This window comes from Mustela nivalis, assembly GCF_964662115.1.
Source record: "Mustela nivalis genome assembly, chromosome: 7".
NCBI lineage: Eukaryota > Metazoa > Chordata > Mammalia > Carnivora > Mustelidae > Mustela > Mustela nivalis.
Window position 1 is genome coordinate 128,436,588 of NC_139026.1, and position 18,969 is coordinate 128,455,556.

Genomic DNA, 18,969 nt, shown 5'->3' on the forward strand with positions numbered 1-18,969 from the left:
TATTTCAAGGGAGCGGCCGGCACTTCCTGTATGTCAGCTCATCTGGACACAAAGAAGGACACACGGCAAGAATCACTACTTCCCAGTACTTTCCAGCAAGTCTCGGAATATGTGCTGTTCGGTTCTGGTTCTACATGGTTGATCCCAGGAGTATGGGGGTATTAAAGGTACGAAAGGAAGGCAGGAACTTTTTCACGGAAATGTTCGTAGCATGTGTTTAAACATTTTTTTTTTTTTAATCACACAACAAGGGTGTTGAGTCCATTAATTTCTCATTTCTTTCTGGGACAGTGGGACTTTGGCCAGCAGTGCTGTCATTCATCTTAATCTCATTCAAGATTTATCTCATTCAAGGCAGCCACCTGAACTCAATTATGGTGTGTGCTATTGAAAACATCATCTAGAGATAAAAGAGGACGGGCACATTCTCATGCATCTTCTACTAAAAACTTAGAAAAAATGCCGAAATGTGATGGCAGGGATAATGATAAAAAGAATTTTCTTCCCCAGACAAGGTAAAAGCAAAGAAATTTACAATTTTAAGCATCTTTCAGCTTACCTGAAAAATAACATTGTCTGCTCCATTTTTGACTAATTTAAGACAAGAATCTGCATCAGATGCAAATGTCTTTGAAGAAGCAGGTTACTGCATTTTTACTTTTCATTGTCTGGAATATCCATAAGCGTTTCAATCAGCCTGAAACAATTTGGAAATCCTGATTTCTAATGGTAAGATTTATATATCAGAACACAATACCTGGTGTTACTGCTTTGTAATTATACAACTACCTGTTGTCTGAATAAAGACAATAGGAATCTTTGTCTGTATCTCAAACATCATCCCTTATAAACAGTAGCAGTTACTAAGTGATCTTAGTAACTGGGTATTATGAACTTGTATCTGCTCTCTGCTTTAATTCCACCATTCATCTCATGAGTTAGTATATTCACCCCAATTTTATAGTTTAAAAACTGAGGCTCAACATGGCTTAGTAACTTTTCTATTACAAAATCAATGAAAAATCTGATTTCAAAAATCTGACATCCCTTACCCTGCATGGTTTCACAGGTGTTCTGCAGTCTGTGGAGGAAGTCTAGGGAGGAACCTGGGAACAGAGAGAAAGGGGAAAAAAGGGCCTTATTCATTCTAGCCAGCAACAGAAAAGAGAGCTCTTCAAGTAAAAATGCAAACATGCAAATAAAGTAGAGAATTTGTACTGATTTCTCCAAGCACGTCTGTTTTCCTGAAAAGCAGTGTATATAAACCACAGAGAAAGATCATTTTTAACAGTTTAGAAACAAGTAAATGAAGATCCTTTGACAACTTTGGAATTTTTTTCATAGTTTTTAGATACAGTACCTGAAACCTCAGCAGTTTAGCCTATTGCTTATGGTCGATTTTACTTAGGGTAATTTATAACTGCTAACCTTAGACTCCATAGCGCATTATTTCTACCGATGTTTTAAATGCAGCTTGCTGCGGTAAAAGAGGACGCAAGTCCGTGGTGGTTATTTATGGAAGTAAATACCAAGGGAAAGGCCAAGAGACCTTTCAACAGAACACGAGTTGATGCCAGTCACTAACTCTCAGAATGTTGTTTCCTTAGTTCAAAAAGAGCATCCTTACGTCTCTGAGCTCCTCACCAGCTGGTTGGTCAGACTGAATATTTTTGCACCCCCCACCCCCACCCCGAGCAGTTCATTTGTGAGCTTCTGAGGCAACTACTTAAGTTACCCATTGCTTTGAGCCATATTTCGGGAAACATGTAAACGTCAAAAAGAAATGTTGGCCTCCACTCTTGATTTTTGATACCTAGCTTTTGGTGACTTTTGGTTTTCCTACCAGAGGCAGCAAGTACGCATGGTGATGCTTTTATGCTCCGGTGTTCAGAGAGGTCTACTGGGAAGAATAGTGCTGGGGGATTAGCAGGACATCTGGTTTGTGAAGAGGAATCACTCTCCCCCACTCCAGACCATCTTGATAGGGTTGACGTCACTCTAGGTTTCTTGCATCGCCTCCACAGCTGACCCAGATCATAATCTTCTCCAGTAGTTGGTGCAGATTATAGGATGATTTGTCTTTCTTCTGTTTTACAAGTCATAAGGAGATAGACTACATTTGCGCTCTTGGAGACCATCTTTCCCCAATGTGGAGAGACACACTGAGAAAGAAGCTAACATAAGAAGGACTCCAACTAAAAAAAATATGAAGAAACAGAACAAATGAACAGTATTTGTTCTGTTTAAATCCTGGATCCTACCTTGTCTGAGCCCGTAAAATTCTCTGTTACTTGCTACTGAAAAGTCCTAGGCTTTACAGAAATCTAAAAGAAACCATTTTCATAATGTATCCTTATGTCATTGACAAACATAAGGGGCAAGTCTCACTTTCTCAGCTATTGGTCTGGAAAATTCTATGTATGGTTCTGGAGCACATGGTGCATCATAATTGTTCTAATCTCAAACCATTTCTTAAATTGATTGCAAAAATCCTTTAGAAAAGGTATGGCAAAATACCCCCCCAGGGTGAAGTTGTAGTAGAGGGTCCTGGAAATAGCTGGGCATTCTTAGGAGAGATTTCAGATTGTAGTTTGTGGTAGAATGCTTTCTTGTCAGCACACATGTTATGCAATTGTATTAAGTGCTGTGCATCCCCAGCCCTTCTGTGCTTTGTTCTGTACCCAAGAGAACTACACTTCCCAGGCTGCTTTGCTCTCTGCTTTCCCGGATAGGTTTGGCCAGTGCTTTCCATTGGCCAAAGACAGGAAAGCTGGAACACAAGCCTTTCTTCTCTCCCTATCCCTTTCTCCCTCCCTCCCCCCATTCCTTTCCATCCTCCTCCTCTCCTCTCCTTCCCCCTCCCCCTCCTTCCCCATTTCCCTACCTCCCCCATCTCCAGCACCCCCCTCTGCTGAATTTCTAACTGCATTTCATTTATGACTCAGCTTGTTCCAGTTCAGCCCTGCCTCCACCAAATAAGCCAAACTCCATCTTCCACAATCTCAGTTCCAGTAACTCCCTCCCTTTGACTGTCTGGTTTTCGAGGTGTTTCCTACACATAATGATTAATCTCTAGAATGCTTCATGATTTCCCTGGCAATGAACTTTGTAACCAGTGCTCTACATTAAAGTTTTTCTGTTTGAAATACATTAGTCTATATTTTCTAGCTTGGGCCAGTCTGATACAGTGTCCACTCCAAAGAAAACACAAATCTTTTCAAGATAATAACTTGTAACACAATGAAAAATTTTGAGCAAGCTCCAGTCAGCTTAAATTTGTCCTCCTTATATTGACTTATTAAAAACTTGCCCTTCAGTTGGGGAAGACAGAAAATAAATTTAAAGAAATGCAAATATGAAAACCTCAACTTGTGATGCAATACTCTGGAGCAAATAAAACAGGTTTCTATAATAATAGTTACTCCTGGTCTGCTGAAAGAGTTTTATTTTATACTGAATGGTAAGGAAGTCTTTGGGAAAGATGACATTTGAATTTAAGCTTGAAAAAAAAGAAGGAGCCAGCCTTGGTAACATCGGGAGTAAGAATGCTCTTGGGAGGCAAAACAAGCTAGAGAAAGTTCAGCGTATAAGGTATTTGAAGGACAGTATAGCTGGAGCAAAATAAATGAGGGGGGGGTCGGGGTGGGGGTCAGGGGAATCATGACCAAGCAGGCTAGAGTCAGTTCCTATAGACGGGGGTCTTTTAGGAACACTTCCAGGAACCACAGAAAGTCATTGAAGAGGGTCTTAGTCATCTTGGGCTGCTACAGCAGGTTACTGTGGCATAAGCAATGGAAATTTACTAGAGGCTGAGAAGTCCAAGTTTAAGGTACTGACCAATTCAGTTCCTGGTGTGGAACCTCTCCCATCTGGTTTGCAGACGGCTGCCTTCTCACTGCATGCTCACCTACAGAGAGATCATTTCTCCCTGTCTCATCTTATAAAGACATGCATCCCATTCATTGTGTGTGTGTGTGGCGGGGGGTAACTACTGACCTGATTGCCTCCCAAACACCTCACCTCATCTCCAAAATGCAGAACACTGGGAATCGGAGCTTCTGCATATGAATCGGGGTTGAGGGGACGTGTTCAGTCGATGACAGAGAGTATTTAATTGTGGAATAATATAACCTCATTTGAAAGTTTAGAAGATCTATCTAGTTGTTCTGTGGGAAGAAATGGGGACTGGTGGGTGGTAGGTGGCCAGAGGTCCGGCAGTGAAACAAAGAGGCAAGTTAGAGGTGATTTCCAGGTTTTGCTTAGAGTCGAAGCTAAGGATAAATTGGGAAGTAATTTCTATAAATAATGAATGCTTAGATCTTTACCTGGCATAAAAAACTGTTTTCTAAATAAAACATGCTTTCATTTTATTAGTGTATTAATGAAGGGCATCATATAGAGCTAAAGCAGATAAGACGTACCGTCAATGAGATCAGAGTGAAAACCAATTATGATTTTCTGATTAATTTTTAGGGTAAAAAGCCAAAATATTCAGATTTACCCCAGCCTGCAAAGTTGGCAAAATAGGTTGCATAGAAAAGGCTTGTATTTTATAGGAACATGGAAGCCTGATAGTCAAGGAATAATATTCAGAGTAATAAATGGATAATATTCAGAATAATAAAATGTTCACACAGGCATCAGTGTCCTTTGATTCAAAGGCTCAGAAAATAAGAGGATAATACTAATACATACTTTATTTTTTAGATCAGGATTTTTTTTTTCTGTCTTTCAATCACCTCCCTACATATAAAATTAAAAGCACTCCTTAAATTGGTGCTGGTCACTTTTTGATCCACATTGCTAAAAGAGCCCTAAGTGAACCAAATAATTTCCCATGAGATGACTTAGTTCCATTAGTTCGGCTTCCTAGCTTCTGGCTTGTTTTGATACTTAGCCAACTCAGGTGAATTATTGAATGCTGACAAAAAGAAGTAAAGTTTGTCACAGGGAAAGAGTTTCTTTAAAAATGACTAATATCTTTTTTATTATTTTGGACTCATTTGTAAAGGCACAGAAAGGAAATGAATAGGGAACTTTTACAATTGATACTTTTCATAACTTTTTTTTTTTTTAATTTACAGAAATTTCTAATTGCTCAGAGGGGGAAAAAATGAACTACTTCCTAAAGTTTCCTTCAGTGATAACAGATGAATTAATAGATCTAAATGGGCTTCAAGAAGCCTATTGTTCATATTTCAAAACAGTCAGCCTACCGTGTGAAATGATCTTTATCTTAGTGTTGAGTTTTAAACAAATGATTTCTGCTAAACCCTGTGGAATTTGGCATGTAAATGTTCCAATCAGGGAATGGTTTTTCTTGTGGACCCTTGTTTGTGAATTTTGTTTGTTTTGATGTGATGTTTATGGAGATAGTAAGAACAGAGGGGAAAAAAAGACTGAGAAAAATATCAGATGAATACTGTACCACCCAGTGTTTGAAGTCCTCTGTGTGTGTGTGCACGCGTGTGTGTATGTGTAGTCTTCACACTCCAATGGGACAATACTGACATTATCTACATTTTATTTTATTTTTTAATTTTTTTTAAAAGATTTTATTTATTTATTTGACAGAGAGAAATCACAAGTAGTCGGAGAAGCAGGCAGAGAGAGAGAGAGAGAGAGGGAAGCAGGCTCCCTGCTGAGCAGAGAGCCCGATGCGGGGCTCAATCCTAGGACTCTGAGATCATGACCTGAGCCGAAGGCAGCGGCTTAACCCACTGAGCCACCCAGGTACCCTGATTATCTACATTTTAACAGATTAGGAAAATGAGATGGAGAAAGCTTCAGGAACTTGTTCAAGGTCAGAGAGCTAGGAGATGGCAGGCCAGGGTGTCCCCAGATCCTCTGGCCCTGGTCTGTGCTTTTAATTACTCTGCTCTACTGCATCTTAGAACTAGAAGGTATTTTTTTTTTGGCATATTTTATGTTCTGTATTTCTATTATTCAAAATAATATGTTAGACCAATAGTTATTCTTTCAAAGGTGCTTTGCCTAGTATATGTTCTGCATATTATAGTTTTCAGTATAGATTTGGTTTGAGTTTGCAGACTTTACCAAAAAATGGCATAATTATCATGTAAATAGTCAGATGCAGAAATTCATCCAGTCCTATGTTGAATAACAAGAAAAATGAGCAAAAATAGTAAGTTTCCAAAGGGGAGCAAATATATTCATAAAAGTCTAATGTATATTTGATTTACAAAATACATATTCAAAATCAAATAGATACAAGTTTGCATAGCATATGCTTAAGGCAATTTATAGATTTTTATTCATTTTCTTTGCTATTAATGCTTCATTAAAAAATACATATTTTATGATATATTATTATGAAAGTTGTTCGGAGGCACCATCAGTGTTCTATATATAGTCTTATCCTTTAAAAAATTTCTTTTAAAGATTTTATTTATTTGTCAGAGAGAGCACAGAAGCAGGGGAGGAAGCAGGCAGAGGGAGGAGCCTAATGTGGGGCTCCATTCCAGGATGCTGGGATTATGACCTGAGCCAATGGTAGATGCTTAATTGATGGAGCCCCCAGGTACACTTAATTTTACTCTTTTTAAAAGTACATTTTACCCGATGTTCCAGGCTAACCGCTGCTCTCTCATTTGTGTTGAACGCTGAACCTCATGAGCGTGTCCGTCCATACAAGTGACGGCACCCAGTTTATGAAGGAAGTTTTTGAGAATACCCATTAAATGTTTAAGACATGAAATAATAGGGCAAATGTCCCCTTGCATAAAAGGTAGAGAGATGAGGGTAAGAGCTGTTGAACATACTTAGCAAATTTCTGCTTTCTAAACAGACTTGTAGGGAAGATTCTGGATCATACTCTAAATTTGAGCATTTCATGCTATTTTAAGCAGAAATATGGAAAGTAAAATATCAGTAGTTCTAAATGTGTTGTGCACACTGGTGTGGCACAGGTCATATCGAGAACAGTAGTTGAAAGGAACTGAAGTATGTTTTAGCAGTTTCCTCCCTTTTTGAGAATCGATTCACAATTCTCCCTATATAATATCAGTATCCTGTATTTTAATCTGATAGGTCTCAGGGTAGAGGAGAAAGGTAAGTGGTATCCAGTGTGCAGTTCTGTGAGGCAGTTTACCACCTCCGACACTGCAGTGGGTTACACATACGTAGGGGTTATACATGCCTCAAACACACACATGTCACCCAAGACATAGTAAGAATCCTAGGCTTGTATCAGCAGCTTAGTAAAGACAGGCGTACAGATCTTCACAGCAATAAAACTTTGATAGCTCAGGTAGAGAAAAGGATGCCAACATGTATTGTGTATTTTCCATTGTAGATAACAGAAAAGTTAACTAGGATGATAAAAACCTGGCTGTTAAGTTGCTATGAAATGACTGATAAATTACCAGAATGGGAAGGTGCCCCCAGAAATGAAAGGTTGACACTTGAGAGAAGGAGCTAATCTAATTTGACCGTCAGATTAGACTTTGCCTTCAGAATATCAGAAAAACAGAAAAAGAAAAGTGACCTCAAGTCAAAGATATTTGCTGCTAAAAATTAAAATCAAGTCACAGTTTTAAGACAGAGATGTGGGAATTTGCAAAAGTAGGTATTTCTTACACCTGCCTACAAAGGGGCAAGATGGAAAGTCACCTTGAGAAAGAACCAAAGGTCAGCTTTGCTTAGAAGTCTAGGTCCCAAGCACAATTGGATTTCTTAAAACAAAAACAAAAACAAAAAACATATTCAAAGTTAAAGCACCTTTTCTTTTACATTTTTTTTGAGATTCGATTTCTTTTTAATATCACACATAGATTTTAAGCATGGGAATCATATTTCAAAACCCGAATTTGTTATAGACCCCAAAATGTACTCTATTTTTTTAATTTTTAATTTTTTATTTATTATAAACATATAATATATTTTTATCCCCAGGGGTACAGGTCTGTGAATCGCCAGGTTTACACACTTCACAGCACTCACCAAAGCACATACCCTCACCAATGTCCATAATCCTACCCCCCTTCTCCCCACCCCCCTCCCCCCAGCAACCCTCAGTTTGTTTTGTGAGATTAAGAGTCACTTATGGTTTGTCTCCCTCTCAATCCCCTCTTGTTTCATTTATTCTTCTCCTACCCCCTTAAGCCCCCATGTTGCATCACCACTTCCTCATATCAGGGGAACATCATATCATAGTTGTCTTTCTTTGCTTGACTTATTTCGCTAAGCATGATACGCTCTAGTTCCATCCATGTTGTTGCAAATGGCAAGATTTCATTTCTTTTGATGGCTGCATAGTATTCCACTGTGTATATATACACAACATCTTCTTGATCCATTTATTTGTTGATGGACATCTAGGTTCTTTCCATAGTTTGGCTATTGTGGACATTGCTGCTATAAAGGGTGCACGTGCCCCTTTGGATCACTATGTTTGTATCTTTAGGGTAAATACCCAGTAGTGCAATTGCTGGGTCATAGGGCAGTTCTATTTTCAACATTTTGAGGAACCTCCATGCTGTTTTCCAGAGTGGCTGCACCAGCTTGCATTCCCACCAACAGTGTAGGAGGGTTCCCCTTTCTCCGCATCCTCGCCAGCATCTGTCATTTCCTGACTTGTTGATTTTAGCCATTCTGACTGGTGTGAGGTGATATCTCATTGTGGTTTTGATTTGTATTTCCCTGATGCCGAGTGATATGGAGCACTTTTTCATGTGTCTGTTGGCCATCTGGATGTCTTCTTTGCAGAAATGTCTGTTCATGTCCTCTGCCCATTTCTTGATTGGATTATTTGTTCTTTGGGTGTTGAGTTTGCTAAGTTCTTTACAGATTTTGGACACTAGTCCTTTATCTGATATGTCGTTTGCAAATATCTTCTCCCATTCTGTCAGTTGTCTTTTGGTTCTGTTAACTGTTTCCTTTGCTGTGCAAAAGCTTTTGATCTTGATGAAATCCCAATAGTTCATTTTTTCCCTTGCTTCCCTTGCCTTTTGCGTTGTTCCTAGGAAGATGTTGCTGCGGCAGAGGTCGAAGAGGTTGCTGCCTGTGTTCTCCTCAAGGATTTTGATGGATTCCTTTCGCACATTGAGGTCCTTCATCCATTTTGAGTCTGTTTTCGTGTGTGATGTAAGGAAATGGTCCAACTTCATTTTTCTGCATGTGGTTGTCCAATTTTCCCAACACCATTTATTGAAGAGGCTGTCTTTTTTCCATTGGACATTCTTTCCTGCTTTGTCAAAGATTAGTTGTAATAGATTTGAGGGTCCATTTCTGGGCTTTCTATTATGTTCCAATGATCCATGTGTCTGTTTTTGTGCCAGTACCATGCTGTCTTGATGATGACAGCTTTGAAATAGAGCTTGAAGTCCGGAATTGTGATGCCGCCAACTTTGGCTTTCTTTTTCAATATTCCTTTGGCTATTCGAGGTCTTTTCTGGTTCCATATAAATTTTAGAATTATTTGTTCCATTTCTTTGAAAAAGATGGATGGTACTTTGATAGGAATTGCATTAAATGTGTAGATTGCTTTAGGTAACATAGACATTTTCACAATATTTTTTCTTCCAATCCAGGAGCATGGAACATTTTCATTTTTTTGTGTCTTCCTCAATTTCTTTCATGAGTACTTTATAGTTTTCTGAGTATAGATTCTGTGCCTCTTTGATTAGGTTTATTCCTAGGTATTTTATGGTTTTGGGTGCAATTGTAATGAGATTGACTCCTTAATGTCTCTTTCTTCTGTCTTGTTGTTGGTGTAGAGAAATGCAACTGATTTCTGTGCATTGATTTTATATCCTGACACTTTACTGAATTCCTGTACAAGTTCTAGCAGTTTTGGAGTGGAGTCTTTTGGGTTTTCCACATATAGTATCATATCATCTGCAAAAAGTGATAGTTTGACTTCTTCTTTGCCGATTTGGATGCCTTTAATTTCCTTTTCTTGTCTGATTGCTGAGGCTAGGACTTCTAGTACTTTGTTGAATAGCAGTGGTGATAATGGACATCCCTGCCATGTTCCTGACCTTAGCGGAAAAGCATTCAGTTTTTCTCCATTGAGGATGATATTTGCAGTAGGTTTTTCATAAATGGCTTTGATAATATTGAGGTATGTGCCCTCTATCCCTACACTTTGAAGAGTTTTGATCAGGAAGGGATGCTGTACTTTGTCAAATGCTTTTTCAGCATCTATTGAGAGTATCATATGGTTCTTGTTCTTTCTTTTCTTGATGTGTTGTATCACATTGATTGATTTGCGAATGTTGAACCAACCTTGCAGCCCTGGAATAAATCCCACTTGGCCGTGGCAAATAATCCTTTTAATGTTCTGTTGAATCCTATTGGCTAGTATTTGGGGAGAATTTTCGCATCTGTGTTCATCAAGGATATTGGTCTATAGCTCTCTTTTAATGGGATCCTTGTCTGGTTTTGGGATCAAGGTGATGCTGGCCTCATAAAATGAGTTTGGAAGTTTTCCTTCCATTTCTATTTTTTGGAACAGTTTCAGGAGAATAGGAATTAGTTCTTCTTTAAATGTTTGGTAGAATTCCCTGGGAAGCCGTCTGGCCCTGGGCTTTTGTTTGTTTGGAGATTTTTAATGACTGTTTCAATCTCCTTACTGGTTATGGGTATGTTTAGGCTTTCTATTTCTTCCTGGTTCAGTTGTGGTAGTTTATAGGTTTCTAGGAATGCATCCATTTCTTTCAGATTGTCAAATTTGTTGGCATAGAGTTGCTTATAGTATGTTATTATAATTGACTGTATTTCTTTGGTGATAGTTGTGATCTCTCCTCTTTCATTCATGATTTTATTTATTTGGGTCCTTTATCTTTTCTTTTTGATAAGTCTGGCCAGGGGTTTGTCAATTTTATTAATTCTTTCAAAGAACCAGCTCCTAGTTTCGTTGATTTTTTCTATTGTTTTTTTGTTTTTTTTGTTTGTTTGTTTGTTTCTATTTCACTGAATTCTGCTCTGATCTTTATGATTTCTCTTCTCCTTCTGGGTTTAGGGTTTCTTTCTTGTTCTTTCTCCAGATCCTTTAGGTGTAGGGTTAGGTTGTGTACCTGAGACCTTTCTTGTTTCTTGAGAAAGGCTTGTACTGCTATATATTTTCCTCTCAGGACTGCCTTTGTCGTGACCCACAGATTTTGAACCGTTGTGTTTTCCTTATAATTTGTTTCCATGATTTTTTTCAATTCTTCTTTAATTTCCTGGTTGACCCATTCATTCTTTAGAAGGATGCTGTTTAGTCTCCATATATTTGGGTTCTTTCCAAACTTCCTCTTGTGGTTGAGTTCTAGCTTCAGAGCATAGTGGTCTGAAAATATGCAGGGAATGATCCCAGTCTTTTAACACCAGTTGAGTCCTGATTTAGGACTGAGGATGTGATCTCTTCTGGAGAATGTTCCATGTGCACCAGAGAAGAATGTGTATTCTGTTGCTTTGGGATGAAATGTTCTGAATATATCTGTGATGTCCATCTGGTCCAGTGTGTCATTTAAGGCCTTTATTTCCTTGTTTATCTTTTGCTTAGATGATCTGTTCATTTCAGTGAGGGGAGTGTTAAAGTCCCCTACTATTATGTATTATTGTTGATGTGTTTCTTTGATTTTGTTATTAATTGGTTTATATAGTTGGCTGCTCCCACGTTGGGGGCATAGATATTTAAAATTGTTAGATCTTCTTGTTGGACAGACCCTTTGAGTATGATATAGTGTCCTTCCTCATCTCTTATTATAGTCTTTGGTTTAAAATCTAATTGATCTGATATAAGGATTGCCACTCCTGCTTTCTTCTGATGTCCATTAGCATGGTAAATTCTTTTCCACCCCCTCACTTTAAATCTGGAGGTGTCTTCGGGTTTAAAATGAATTTTTTGTAGGCAACATATAGATGCATTTTGTTTTTTTATCCATTCTGATACCCTGTGTCTTTTGATTGGGGCATTTAGTCCTTTAACATTCAGAGTAACTATTGAGAGATATGAATAGTGCCAATGTATTGTCTGTAAGGTGACTGTTACTGTATATGTTCTATGTTCCTTTCTGATCTACCACTTGTAGGCTCTCTCTTTGCTTAGAGGACGCCTTCAATATTTCCTATAGAGCTGATTTGGTGTTTGCAAATCCTTCAGTTTTTGTTTGTCCTGGAAGCTTTTAATCTCTCCTTCTATTTTCAATGATAGCCTAGCTGGATATAGTATTCTTGGCTGCATGTTTTTCTCGTTTAGTGCTCTGAATATATCATGCCAGCTCTTTCTGGCCTGCCAGGTCTCTGTATATAAGTCTGCTGCCAATCTAACATTTTTACCATTGTTTGTTTCAGACTTCTTTTCCCGGGCTGCTTTCAGGATTTTCTCTTTGTCACTAAGACTTGTAAATTTTACTCTTAGGTGACAGGGTGTAGGTCTATTCTTATTGATTTTGAGGGGCGTTCTCTGCACCTCCTGAATTTTGATGCTTGTTCCCTTTGCCATATTGGGGAAATTCTCCCCAATAATTCTCTCCAGTATACCTTCTGCTCCCCTCTCTCTTTCTTCTTCTTCTGGAATCCCAATTATTCTAATGTTGTTTCATCTCATGGTGTCACTTATCTCTCAAATTCTCCTCTTGTGGTCCAGTAGCTGTTTGTCCCTCTTTTGCTCAGCTTCTTTATTCTCTGTCATTTGGTCTTCTATATTGCTTTTTCTTTCTTCTGCCTCATTTATCCTAGCAGCAAGAGCCTCCATTTTTTATTGTACCTCATTAATAGCTTTTTTGATTTTAACTTGGTTAGATTTTAGTTCTTTTATTTATCCAGAAAGGGCTTTTATATCTCCTGAGAGGTTTTCTCTAATATCTTCCATGCCTTTTTTGAGCCTGGCTAGAAGCTTGAGAATCGTCATTCTGAACTCTAGATCTGACATATTACCAATGTCTGTATTGATTAGGTCCCTAGCCTTCAGTACTGCCTCTTGTTCTTTTTTATTGTGGTGAATTTTTTTGCCTTGTCATTTTGTCCAGATAAGAGTATATGAAGAAGCAAGTAAAATACTAAAAGTGTGGCAAACAACCCTAGGAGAATATCCTTTAACCAAATCAGAAGAGATTCCAAATCGTGAGGGGGTAAAAGGGGGATAAAAAGAGGTTGAGAAAGAAAGAAAGAGGAAAAAAAACAAAAAGAAAGGAAGAAAGAAAAGAATTTTAAAAAGAAAACGAATAAAGAGAAGGATAAAAAAGAAAATATATATATATTAGATAAACTAGTTAAAAAATGTTAAAACAGAAAAGGGTAAAACTTAAAAAAATTTTAGCAGAAGAAGAGAAAAAATAAAAAATTTTAAAAAATTAAATTTACTGCAAGGCTAAAGAATCATAGAGAGAAAGCCATGAGTTCTGTACTTTGCTTTCTCCTCCTCTGGAATTCTGCTGCTCTCCTTGGTATTGAAACCGCACTCCTTGGTATGGAAACTTGGTCTTGGCTGGATTTCTGGTTGATCTTCTGGGGGAGTGGCCTGGTGTAGTGATTCTCAAGTGTCTTTGCCCCAGGCAGAATTGCACCACCCTTACCTGGGGCCAGGCTGAGTAATCAGCTCTGGTTTGCTTTCAGGAGCTTTTGTTCCCTGAGTGCTCTCCCTAGAGTTCCGGAGGACGGGAATACAAATGGCGGCCTCCTGGTCTCTGGCCCGGAGGAGCCGAGAGCCCAGGGCCCCACTCCTCAGTGCGCCCTCAGAGAACAGCGCCCAGTTACTCCCATCTGCCTGACCCCCGGCTGCGCTCCGAGCTCACCGAGCCTGCGACTGGTTCAAGGTAACCCCCAGCTGTGATCTTACTGTCAGCTCTGTCTCTGTAGCCAGCTTTCCCGTTCCAATACCCGCAAGCTCTGCGACACTCAGACACCCCGATCCTTCTGTGACCCTGCGGGACCTGAGGCCACGCTGACCCCGTGTGGGCTTCGCCCCAGTTTAGCCTCGGGAGCGATGTCCCTCAGGGGAACAGACTTTTAAAAGTCCTGATTTTGTGCTCCATTGCTCCGCTGCTTGCCAGGAGCCGGCCCCTCCCCCCCGGGGTCTATCTTCCCATCGCTTTGGATTCACTTCTCTGCCAGTCCTGCCTTTCAGAAAGGGGTTGTTTTTCTGTTTCCAGAATTGCTGTTCTTCTTCTCTTCTATCTGCCGATGGGTTTTCAGGTGTTTGCAATCTTTAGGTAAGCTATCTAGCTGATCTCCGGCTAGCTGAAGTAGTCTCAGCCTGCTACTTCTCCGCCATCTTGACTCCTCTCCCTTTTACATTTTTATCTTATGAAATCTGTGAATCTGTTTTACTAGTAGATTCTAGATTTAATGCTCAGGAAGCCCTTGCCTGTTGTAAAATAACAAAATATTCTTGAGGCACCTGGATACCTCAGTTGGTTCAGTGTCTGCATCTGTCTTCAGCTCAGGTCATGATCCTGGGGTCCAGATGCTGACTCCCTTCTAGCCAGGCTCCCTGCTCAGTGGGGAGTCTGCCTCTCTCTCTCCTTCTCCCACTGCCACCTCCCCCACTACCCTCATAAGCTTTCTGTCTCAAAAAGGTAAATAAAAGCTCTAAAAAAGCACAAAGTTTTGTCATTTGTTTTAGTTAATACATAATTTCAATTTTAGTTTAACCTAATTAAGCCACTTATAATTCATTTTGTGTAGGTATGGTGAAAGGTTAGAAGCTCATTTTTTTTTTTTTCCCAAATAGCAAGCTGGTTCTTTCAATACTACTGATTCATTACTGTGTCCTCTCCCTGTTAATTTGACATACTTTCATTACCACATGTGGAATTCATATGTTTATTTGTGAATTTTCTTTGGGTGTATGAAAGAATGATTACTACTTCCTACAAAGATAAGTAGATGGAGAGAGAGATGATAGACGCACAGAGATAAATTAAGTCATACTCCTCTACATATTTACTGTTATCTCAACTTAATTTGTCAATTTAGGAAAATAGTATTTTAAACTGCTTCAGGGAAATTATGAAAGTTACAGTTTGTTTTCATTATTCTCAGCCTTTTATATTCCAGAGCCATTTTGTTGAATGTATAAAGATTCCAGACAGTTATATGTGCTTGGAGAGTCATAACTTTTATCAATATTAGTTGTCCCTCTTTATACTTTACCCCAAATCTTATTTTTTTCAGTTAATAATATGGAAGTTTCTTTTTTTTTAAATAATGTAAAAAATAATTTTACTAGTACTTTACCCATGCCTTTATTTTTAACTATCCCATGATACTTGGCTTAGTTATATCAGTTTTAAATACCATATGGCTAGATTTTTTTTTCCCATAATCTGAATCTCTGGCTTTTATAATTGAATTCAGTCCTTTTCACATGTGTTATTGTTTCATCATGATATAGACCTATTTTTTGTGTGTTTTCTATTTGTGTTTTATTTGTTTTATATTCTCCCCATACCAGTCTTTAGTAGGGTTGATTAGATTTCCTGAATTTTTGCTTACTTCCAGTAAATTTTATTTTCTTTATTTTAATTTTTAAAAAGATTTTTTTTTTTTACTTGTCAGAGAGAGAGAGCACAAGCAGGGGAAGCAGCAGGCATTGGGAGTGGCAGACTCCCTGCTAAGCAAAGAGCCTGATGCAGGGGTTGGATCCCAAGACCCTGAGATCATGACCTGAGCCAAAGGTGGATACTTAACCAACTGAGCCACCCAGGTGCCCCTAACTTCCAGTAAATTTTACTTTCTAGGTCTCTCTTTCTAAAGTGGACACAGGTTTTAGCAAATCACTTTGTTTAAGTTATTTAAGATTTTAATGATTAAGATTTAAGAAGGATCACTTTGTTTAAAATATTTATCCAGTATCACTGAAAATCAATTGCATGTTTCCACCCACCCCTCAAATGAAAGACAACTTTGGCAAGTTTTATTACCCCAGCTCGTCTTCTCCTATAGCCCTATGTCTTATTCTTGTTGGCTGGAGCCTTAGATTCAGGGTGTAAATAATTCATCTGCTTTTTGACAGTCATATTTGTAAAAACACTGTAGACCTCAAGAGAACACAATTACCAAGTGTACGTTTATACTATATAATTCTGTATGTTTTCTAGGCATCTTTTCTCACTACTCTTTATTGATTCCTACAAAATCCGCTATGTTGGATTCTTTTTTTTTTGCTGATATTACTTTGCTAAGGCTGCCTTAAGGAGATACCACAGACTGGATGGCCTACACAACAGTAATTTATTTTCTCACAATCCTGGAGGTTAGTGGTCCAAGATCAAGGTGCAGGCAGGTTTGATTTCTTGAGTCCTCTCTCCTTGGTGCAGATGTTTGCCTTTTTGCCATGTCCTCGAGTTGTGTGTCTTTTGTGTGGGCAACCCCAGTATCTCTTCCTGTGTGTGCAGCTCCCGTATCTCTTCCTGTGCCCAAATTTCTTCTTCTGAGGATACCAGCAAGATTAGATTAAGGGCCATGTGAATGGCCCCCATTTCATGTACTGACCTCTTTAGAGCCCCTGTCTCCAAATACAGCCACATTGTAAAGTACTGGGGTTTAGGGTTCAACATGTGGACCCTAAAGGAGTTAGGGACTCCTGTTAGGGTCAGGAGGCACATTCAGCCCTAACAACATGCTTTGCTCATGCATTTCAGAAATTGTGCATGGGTGATAAGCTTTTTGACTTCCTGATTGACTGGAAAAAAAATGTGTGTGTGTGTGTGTGTGTGTGTGTGTGTGTGTGTGTGTGTGTGTATACATACATATGTACCCATATTAAAAAGTAGTTTGATCTAGGGTCAGACTTATTTTTTCCGTAAGTAATTGACAGCATTGTTTCAATGTATTCTAACATCCATTATCCACCTGCCTTATAGAAGAGAGATGTCTGATTATTTCTGCTCCAGGATTTTTGCATATTCTTCTTTTCTGTCAAGAAGCAGGGAAAATGTTCTTTTTATGCTTAGAGGTCATAAATCCCTACAGCAATTTGATGGGCCTTTGTCATTTTTCATCTCAGGGAGATTTTCATCTGTAATTTATCTGATTACTTCTTTCTAGAAAAATCTATGAGACAGACATAGAAACTTCTGGATCTGTCCTTGCTATCCCTTCACAGATATTCTCCATGTTTTCATCTCTTGGTTCTCTGGCACTGTAGTCTTAGAAGGATCACTTTACTTAGTTTCCCAGTTCACTGGTTGGAGTTTAATCTGCATTGATTCTGCTAGTTATTTCTTCTCTGAGAGTTTTATTTTAGCAATCATGTTGTTAATTTCTGAGAACTCTGAATGCTGATTTTAAAGCCTGTCCTATTTCATAGATATGATGGAGGCCCCAGTTTCTCAAGGGAATTAATTACATTTCCTTATTTTTCCCCATTTATTCTCATCCTCATGGTGTTCAGTGTTCTGTTTAATATAATGTCTCTCTCTCAGAATTTTCCTCAACTGTCAGGTTAATTGCTGTTTCTTTTCTATTCCTATAAGTAGATGAATCCAGATTGAATAGTATTACTCTATGCATTTTATTGCCCTCAGACCCAGTAAGAAATTTCACTGCTCCAGGAGGGAATGCACGTCCTGATTCAGGATTTCTGGTTATATGTTGCTCTGAGTGTAGAGGAGGAGTTCTGTTTTCCATTGGGCTTATGTTAATGGTGTCCTGGTAACTTCTTTATTTGGGGGTGGGGAATGGGAGGTAAAGTTGTCCATCCCATCGGCCCCTCATGGACTCCTGTGTCACATCTCCCACGTCAGCAGTGATTACCCATCCTGGATGTCCTAAGTACAAACACTAGAATCAATGGCTTCTAATGCAAGGGAATGACCTGGCTTTTTTAGGAGGTGTGTTGACTTATTTAGTGACGCATGTACAGCTCCTCCACTATGGCCTCCATCAATCTGGGTTATTCCAGAATTCTGCTGGGAACATTTTTTGTTCCTCTTTGTTTCACCTGCAGGTGTTTGCAAGTTTTTCAATTTCACGCATTTTTATCCAACAGTTTCCATTTGTTCTATAGAAAGTCCTTAAAAAACTATTTCTGTGTGTTGGTAGCTGTGCTCCTCATTTTCCAGTGATTCTGGGGATTTATATTAGAATTTTTTTCTGTCTTTTCAGTGGAATAGTTTTGAGGGATATAGGTAAGTATATTTTATATTTATTTTGAGGAATTTTGAGGAATTAATTTGAGGAATTATTTTGAGGTAAATACGTGTTTTCTGTTGCCCATCAGAACCAGAGACCATCTTCTCCCTATATTTACAGTTTTGTAGAACACACTAAAAGAAAAGTCAGTCAGCTACAGTTCCATGTTTTTTCCTTTGCTATTTTGCAGTCTAAATTTTCCTTCACTTTGAGGGAAGTTGTTTTGAAAGCATTTTAAAGTTGGTCTTGTCAGGAGGGAGAAAAAGCACGTGAGTATCAGCATAACATCGAATGCTACCCAGGTCATTCTGCTAGTAAGAGACATTTGGTTGGTCCTTTATTTCTCATTACTCCTAAACAGTCTGCCTCTTTCAAGGAAAGTGAAGTTAATGTTGTAGAGCTACATAAAAATCAGCCATTTCAATGTTTACATGGGTAGTAGCTGTAATTTTTCTCAGCTCTTTCCCCTCTGATACAGCCTGTGATGTTTACTGCAAACTGAGTGATGTTCAGGAAAGGCAATTGACTGGAAGGTAGGAGACCTGTGTCCTAGACCCAGCTTCCTAAGTTACTAATGACTGGAAACGCAGAACATTTCTAAAGCTCTTTGGTCCTCCTTCCCTTTATTTATAAGGACCCGGGCATTGTTTTTGTAAAAAAATCTGAAAAAATCTTAAATTGTACTGTGAGATCATTTTTTGGGATCCCACAAAGAGTATCAGCTTTTCATAATGAAATCATCCAGTTAACATTCTCACAAACATACTCATCCGAATATGTGAACTTTTTCTTTTCAGAATAGATGAAATAGGTTGTGTAGTAGCAAACATGTAAAGAATTAATAATGGAAAGGAAATGCACTTAGTGTTAGTACTTTATGTACAT

The 18,969-nt window shown here is 38.6% G+C and overlaps 1 protein-coding gene across 1 annotated transcript in view; it reads left to right on the top strand.

Moving 5' to 3' along the window:
- Window positions 1–18,969, top strand: part of MALRD1 (MAM and LDL receptor class A domain containing 1) — a gene marked incomplete at its 5' end in the record, with an annotated part of 779,396 nt that overhangs the window by 576,425 nt on the left and 184,002 nt on the right. Inside the window, one exon of the mRNA XM_082742491.1 lies at window positions 10–167. Coding sequence (XP_082598617.1) covers window positions 10–167 — 158 coding nt within the window. The remainder of the gene's footprint in view (window positions 1–9; window positions 168–18,969) is intronic.